The sequence below is a fragment of the Mastigoproctus giganteus genome, chromosome 3 (assembly GCF_048544385.1).
Source record: "Mastigoproctus giganteus isolate SK-2022 chromosome 3, ASM4854438v1, whole genome shotgun sequence".
In the NCBI taxonomy this organism is placed as follows: domain Eukaryota; kingdom Metazoa; phylum Arthropoda; class Arachnida; order Uropygi; family Thelyphonidae; genus Mastigoproctus; species Mastigoproctus giganteus.
In genome coordinates, this window is record NC_143577.1 from 36,593,914 (window position 1) to 36,601,890 (window position 7,977).

Consider the following 7,977-nt stretch of genomic DNA (forward strand, 5'->3'; position numbering starts at 1 on the left):
TTGCAAACAATATGAGCCATAAGAAGAAGATGAAGAAGGAGAGGAAGAGAAAGCGAAGTGAGCAGAAGAAGGAAGAAAGAGAAAAAGGAAAGAAAGAGGAGGAAAACCACCGATGAACGTGGCCAAACTACTGCACCTGTGCCAGCACACTACGGCAAAACAATGGGTGTTGGGTCACACAAGATTATGCCCAAGAGGAAGGAAGAGAAGAGAAAGAAGATGGAACATGGAAGAGTGGGGAGAAGGAAGTAAAGAAGAAATGGACAATGCCGTATCCTGATAGAACAATACCGTCCAGACTCCAGCCTTCCCACTCTTGGACAGGATTAAGCCCTGCAGGAGCTGGGGTACCACATCACATCCCCCACTCTTGGACAGGATTAAGCCCTGTGAGAGTTTTTTTTTTTTTTTTTTTTTAGCAAAGAAAACAATGCTAATGTGTGGCCTGGTGATTCCCGGGGGGATCTTCCCCGGGGAATTGCCCGGCAACACAGAGTCTACCAATAGGACTGACAGGCCTAGTCCGCGTCCTCATAAGTTTATAAATAGAAAGTAGATCCTGGCTGCCTCCACGTGGCTAGGGATGGGAGTGGGGGGCTGGGACACAACTCTGCCCGCAGCCCCTTACTGCTAAATGCCAGGTGCCGGCTAACACACAACACTACTGCACACCTAACTCAAAATTTCATCTATTAGATGCAAAATTTTCTTTTTTTTTTTTTTTTTCCTTCAAAATTCAAAAATTTAAAATTTAAATTTTTTTTTTTTTTTTTTTTTTTTTCAGCCGGCAATTGGCGAAAAAGCCTAACAAACGGCGGATATAGGGGACACCCTGGAAGCCGCCATTAACTTACAAATACACTTTGAAACTTTGAAACTTTGTCCTAGCTGTGAAATTCGGAGGTGGTCCTCACGCGGGTAGTACAATGGTTATAATCACTGTCCTGCCACTGTGTAAGAAAGGTCCGGGTCCTATCAATGATACGAGAAACTTTTTTTCGATATCAAGAATTGAATGACATTTTGTAAATGTACAGAAGTCGTCGATGTAGTAAAACTAGTAATTAAGGGTATTTTAAGTGGGTTTTCTTCAGCGATTAATTTCCATTATAGGTAGAAGTTAATATAGAAATATTGCTTGGATGATTGCGCCCTTGTGACAGTACTCCTTTATGAATTTGCGACGCTCACAAATGCACCAGTAAGCTTCATTACTGGTGTATTATAATAATTGTTTTGTTGTTATGTGGTTTTATGATTCCGCAAGAAAAACTATGCAGTTTTTCTTGCGGTATGTAGTACTGTGCTAGATGGACTGTTCATTTTGAGGATGAATATACACTGACTTTAAGTCCTTGCAAGTTCCAGCTCACCAGAAATTAGAAATCCTTTGCAATTGGCATTAACAGATAATTAAATGTATCATAAAAAAAGATACGTTGTCATGTGGTATGATCACAAGTTCCTTTTATAAAATAAATACTGTACGCTTTTCTAAATCCTATTAATCGATTCGTCACGAGTATGTGAACATGGGGAAGAAGACAGGTGACCTTTCAGAAATTCAGAAGGATGTTATTTTATTTAACGTGCAAATACACATATTTGCAATATGCGTACTTTTTCTAAGGATAAATGAACAAAATAATATAATACACAAAGTCTCACAATATGCAGTCGTTATTTTTGTTAGATAATTCTTTTTTAATATCTAAACATTTAGCTTTACAACAATTAATGGTACCATTTACATATAATTTTTGTTATATATGTGCCCAAAAAAGTTTGGTCGTAAGTTTTCAATATGTCACAGTTATTGAACTGGAACTGGTGGAGGTTGGCACGATAGTGTTGTTTGCGGAAAGTTCGGATCTAATATCGTGCATGAGGTACAGTACAATCCTTTTTTGCACGGACAGTCTTGCAGGTAGGCATCCACGGAACCCAGTTGCACACGGACTGATGATCCGATGCAAGTTTCACCTTCTGATTTTATTTTCTGGCAAGTTCCAACCACTAAACCACCTCAGTAGAACAAAAATTAGACACTTCAAATAAAATTGTAATTATTATAGAAAATATTTTATATATTTTTCATAAAAAAGGGTTTTATCTTTCTAGAAGAGAGTACAACTATATATCCACAAAACTTAAAACTGAGAAGGAACTGTTGTTATGCCATGATCCAGTCTGTGATCCAGTCTAAGATCGATCAGATCGATCAGATCATGAACACGACCGGTTAAACGGTTGGTTTTTGGAGTTGAATAGTGGCCAGAGCGATGTTCATCTACGGGGAAACTGCCCTATTTAAAACGATCACTGCTTCCCGGATGAAAATATGCGGCTTCCGATTTTTATTCAGTTGGAGGAAAATCTCCCTATTTTTAAAACTTTTTCTTCCAATTTGACAGAAGAAAAACCAGATATGTTTGATAAGCAACCTTACCTATAGGCTGATTAAACCAGTCATTAGTGAGAAGAAAGCCCAAAAATGTTTCTGCCTTTTCCAATACAATTTAACTGAATCCTGGTTCAAACCCACCGTCAAAAAAGCCAGCAACGAAAGTGTTTAAATTTTGCCAACAGCTAAAAAGTCGTTAAAAGACAAGTAGCATGTTCCCCTTAAGCTGCTTTTAATATTTTTCTAGTTTTCCTACACTTTTCCCTAATTTATTTATTCCTCAAATAAATGGTTGAGTCCTGTGGTTCTGGTTCTAGATGATTAAATGTATACGTTGGACAATTCTCAATTCTATACGATGCCTCAATTTCAAAATACAAACTCAATTTTCCAACTTTTTGATCATCCAATCTCGTAGAGTGTATTACTATCATTTTCTTCTGCACAGGGCAGAAAAAGTTTCAGCATAAATCCCACCAGAACCTCTTTTTTACGGCCAGTCCTCATCAACAACTACACAAGCAATTATTAGGAAATTGTTTAATATAAAAAGCTTCGCTGTGAAACTAAAGTTGTAGCAAGAAACATTGGCCTTTCTACTCCCATAAATAAATGACTAAAGTATTTCATAAATGAATTTTTGCAAAAAATGCCTTTATATAAAATATTTTAAATGCATCAAAATACGACTTGAAATTAAAACTGAAATTAAAGTCAGGTCTTTTTGATACTTTCAAATGAAATCAATATGACAGACAGTATTTTGGGTTTATTATACTGATTAGAGATTGAATAACATTTTGCAGACTGGAGATTAATAAAACGAGAAAATTTTGAGGTACTTACTAGAAGTTATAACGCAGCATTCGTTTGGTCCACAACCTTGCAACTCATTGCAATCTTTTCCAAGTACAGCAACGCCCTTCAAAATATATATATCAAATAACATTTGAAATGGATTATTAAATTCCATAAAACAAGAGTTTGTGTTATGTCAATTAACAGAAATTTTTAATTATTTTACTAAAAGTACTTATAGTTTCTATTTCTTTCTCCTGAGGAAATCATCTAAAAACTTTCTCTTCACGTGTTGTCACGCAGATATAAGGAATACAGAATATGAATAAAGAAGTACATGTATACAGAAAGAAAAGACAGGTATGGGGGGGGGAGGATTTATGCTCTTAGTTGAGAAGCAAATAAAATGTAAGACCTCGCATCCACTTGACATGGTCCGAAAACATTTTTTGATTTTTGAAAGGGCCCGTTGATCTCAATAGTTCTGGTACCACTGTCCTAGAGCATCATGTTAGAGAGGCAACAAGAGGTGGGTAATATTCTTGATGTGATTAGCAACAGTGAATATTCATGCATTAAGAATTTGCAGGCAGATAAAGGAACTAGTAGATGGCAGTGATCACAGTGGGATTTGCTTAAAGATATAACCACCATCAAGGGTAAAGGGTAGGGCTTTGTCTTCGTGACGGTGACTGTAATGGTCTCAGAGTTTTTAAATTCTATACTAAGGAACCAACTAATGATGTTACCATCAGGAAATTCTAAATGGAAAGCTTTAAGGAATTAATCATAGAAACTGCCAGACTTTTCTTACCTACTAAGAAATACTCTTCAAGATATAGGCCTAAATGGATGTCAGATGAACTATTTATTTATTTATTTATTTCGTATGATGTGATCAATACACGAAGGAACCAGTTTTTTCTTGCTGCCTTCGTGTATCGTGGCCGGGATATCCAACCAACAGGTTGGTTCGGCAGTATCGTGATATCCAGCCCTAGGCGGGAATCGAACCCGCGACCTTTGGTTTGCCAGGCAGGCACTTGACCTATCCGGCTAGTCCGGTCGGCGTCAGATGAACTGATGAGATGAGACTTGTGGCAGAGAAGAAAAATGCATGGGATGCACATAAATAATCGGTCAACACAGACGCCTATGGTAGATTAAAACTTGGCTGTAACCAAATCATAAAGGGGATCAGGCAAGCTCGGCAGATTACGAGCAATCTTTGGCGAAGGACGCAAAGAAAAACAGCAAACTCTTCTTTAAACTCTAGAAGGAAAGGGAATGGATCAAATTGGTCCACACGATAACAGTGGTTTGACTGTCGAAGAACCTGCTGAGGTTGCTCACAAACTGAATGAGTGTTTTGCATCTTTATTCGCATATGAAGAATTCTTTACGGAAGGGAATGCCAACTCTAACAGGGGGCTAAAGACAGACAAAAAACTTAAGAAAGGCACTTGGGGTGGATAGTGATCTATACAATTATAATAAGGGAAGGAGCAAAGGAAGTAAGCTAACCCTTAGCCATAATTATGAGAGAATCTTTGGATCCAGGAGAGGTCCCGGCGGACTGGAGATGTGCGAATATATATCCAATTCACAACTGGAGAAAAAGGGTGTTAGGTGTAATTACAGACCTGTTAGTTTAATTTCTGTTCTAATGATAATAATGGAATCAGTGGTAAAAGAAGAAATACAGGATCATCTAGACAAGGCTTCAATTATACTCCAAAAACAGCATCGGTTTGTTCAGGGGGAAATCTTGTTTGACCAGTTTGATTGGTTACTACGATATAGTCAAAAAAGAATGCAAAAAAACAGCATAGATATCACATGCTTGGATTTCAGGAAACCTTTTCGTACTGTTACACATAAAAGACTACTGTAAAAATAACAGTGTGGCATTGAGGGCAACTTGCTGTTATGGATAAAGGGATGGTTGAGTGGGAGAAGACAGACTGGTGGTAATCAATGGACATTGCTCTTCATGGACTAATGTTCGTATGGTTCGTTGGGCCCATTGTTGTTTTCTATATTTATCAATGATATTGATGAAGGCATATTAGGCTTAAAGTGCAAGTTTGCTGAAGATACAAAGTTTAGCAGAATTTTTAATAACGATAATGACGGATGGTACTGCAACAGGATTTGAGATGTTAGGCAGATTGTCTAAGAAATTGAAAATTGAAGTTTAACCTTGATAAATGCAAAGTACCTCGCAGTTTTAGCAGCAACCCCAGAGTAAGATACCAACGGTTTAGTTCAACACACAGTTATTGGGAAATGGAAAAGACCTAGAAGTAATGGTGCAATCAGATGTGAAGTTCTCTGCTGAAGGCAGAACGGGCTTCCAGGACAGCTCATGGTGCTTTTTTTGTTTTTGATATCAGGGATAAGAAGTTGATTATCCCATTGTATAAGGCAATGGTTAGGCCACATATTGAGTACTTCATACAGGTCTGGAAGCGTCATTTTAGGAACGATGTGCAGCTGCTGCATCGAGTACAGAGAAGAGCAACGATATCGATGGCAGAACAATGGGGTGCCCTTATCAAGAAAGGCGAGGTCTACGATTGTGTGCGATCTGCAGCGTTTGGAGACTAGGCACCTGCAAGGTGATCTGATTGAGGTGTTTAAGGCTTTGAATAGATTGAGCAAAACTCAATGCTGATGTGATTCCCCCTCTTGCTGAGAACACACACGTGAGGGGGGGCACAAATTCAAATTGTGGAAGGGTGATTGCAAGATAAATGTGCAGAATTTTGCCTTAAGCCAAAGGGTGGTTGATTGTAGAAACAAACTCCATTGTTGTAGAAGTTGAAAATTTAAAACTAGAGAAACTAGTGGAAGGAATGTATAAGTGAAATTGGTGTCCTTTTTTTCCCGCTTATGCTGTATAAGCTTGCTTTGTTGCATCATTTGGCACTTCTAATGCTAATGATACAGTTTGGCTAGTAGTTTTTTTCCGGGCATCCCCCACGCCAAGGCACGACATTCAGACTTGTAGATCATGTACCCTGATTCTTAACTCCAAAGCGTAGCTTTCCTTTAGTCTACGGTCCAAGAATGACGGGTCTTATACTAAAGTGGATGGCATTTTGACGCGCCCATAAAGCTTGGTGTAAGACCCACCTATAATCCTAAAGAACATGCATTAGAATTAACACTTAGAAAGACAGCTGTGCTAATTGTTCTCTCTACCCAGTCTATCTTTTATCTTCCCCACCGATATGCAAGACGGCATTTTCATCTCAATACAGCCGAATGAATCTAGTATATGAGAAAGGGATTATGCGATACGGTATATGAGAAATTTTGGAGCAATGCAAATATGGAATAAATAATATCAGTAATCGACGTTACATTTATCAAACTGAAGTTAAAAGAAACACGTATTTAACTTACTTGTATGAACAGAGGAAGTAATATTAGAAGACTCATTTCTCCCTAGATTCTTCTTCTCGAAATACCTGTTGAAGTAATCAGATCTCATATACGTTTTACTTAGAAGAGTTTCGAAGTAAAAATCGATAAAGTTTTTACTAATAAATCTAACAACTTACCCTCTTGTTTGGCAGTAGAGATGTCTTCAAAATGGCTTTGGAATTACTAACTGGTTCAGGTGCAATTTATAGCGTAATATACTTTGCCTATAAAGCATATACATTTCCTGTTTTCGTATTCATATGCATGTACGTGGCCTTTCTATTGTATGCCCGAGTATAGGATTCTGGCACGTGTAGTTGATGTACCAGCAAAAGGTATAATATTCGCAGAGAAGCAATTAAAATATCTGTTCGCCTTCAGTTACCGTGTTTGCAACATATCTTCCCATATCCGTTGGGATGATATCAAAAGGAGAAATATAAACTCAGTACCCAAAAAATTAGAAACCTTTATTCAATATTCAGTAGGTCCCTACCGCCATTTATTTCGGAATTACAGCCCCAAAACGCTGTGGCGTGAATTCCATTAGTTGTCTGAGGGAGTGGGGGTCCAGATTTGACAATTCGTCAAGCAGGATATCTCTCAGCTACTCTACTGTGGTCGGCAGAGAACTGCGAACCGAACGTCCTTTTTCAACTAATTTTAGAATTATGGTTTGGATTTAGATCTGAAGAGTTAGATGGCCAGAATAGATGTTGGAAATCTTTGAAATATTACTTGAATACTGAGATATCATTTTTAAACAGTGGACAGTTGCGTTATTGAGTTGAAAATATCCACTGGAATACGGAAAAATGAAGGATCGTTGAGCGAAGTTGATCCAATGCGTCAGAAAGATATTCACTGCCGGTAATTCAACATTCTAACGTTATGAGTGGACTCATTAAGTACGAAGAGAACATATCCAATACCATGATTATACTTGCAGCCACTTGAGTGGTATGTACGAGGCAGTTTGGATGCATGGTTTATTGAGGTTCACACCACACTTCTACTCTACCATTGGTGGAAAAACAAATGTAAGTCGAGAGGCGTCAGGCTACTTTTTGATTTTTTTTCCATAGTCTAGTCTTGGCGTTGGGAGCACCATTCTTGTCAAACCTTTCGATTTGATATTTTACAGAAAGAAGAGGCGCTTTTCTAGGCACAAAATACCAAATCCCAGATTCTTCAACTCCCGCCACATAGCTCGGTTAGAAATAGGTCTTTATTTGCCTAAATTGAATTTTTCTGATATTTGCTACTGACCAGACCTTCTATTCTATTACACAATTCACTTTAATTTCCTGTGGTAATTTTCTTGAAGTGCCACCTTTCTCTGG

At 38.0% G+C, this 7,977-nt stretch overlaps 1 protein-coding gene across 1 annotated transcript; it reads right to left on the reverse strand.

The window, feature by feature from the left end:
* Positions 1-1,710: 1,710 nt before the first annotated feature.
* Positions 1,711-6,853, reverse strand: LOC150087880 (U3-aranetoxin-Ce1a-like). Its single transcript, XM_090370492.1, has 4 exons — positions 6,772-6,853; positions 6,614-6,678; positions 3,251-3,326; positions 1,711-2,025 (listed from the first exon to the last, which is right to left on the reverse strand). Exons 2-4 carry the CDS (start codon positions 6,647-6,649, stop codon positions 1,814-1,816), a joined length of 324 nt encoding a protein of 107 aa, XP_090226618.1. The 5' UTR covers positions 6,650-6,678; positions 6,772-6,853; the 3' UTR covers positions 1,711-1,813.
* Between the last annotated feature and the right edge of the window lie 1,124 nt (positions 6,854-7,977).

What these genes read in the sequence shown, in the direction of transcription:
- LOC150087880 (XM_090370492.1), bottom strand. Translation starts at nt 6,649, where the DNA reads ATGAGTCTTCTAATATTACTTCCTCTGTTCATACAA. An exon ending in TACTTCCTCTGTTCATACAA is followed by an intron (nt 3,327 to 6,613) that starts GTAAGTTAAATA and finishes TATATTTTGAAG; the next exon opens with GGCGTTGCTGTACTTGGAAA. An exon ending in ATGCTGCGTTATAACTTCTA is followed by an intron (nt 2,026 to 3,250) that starts GTAAGTACCTCA and finishes TGTTCTACTGAG; the next exon opens with GTGGTTTAGTGGTTGGAACT.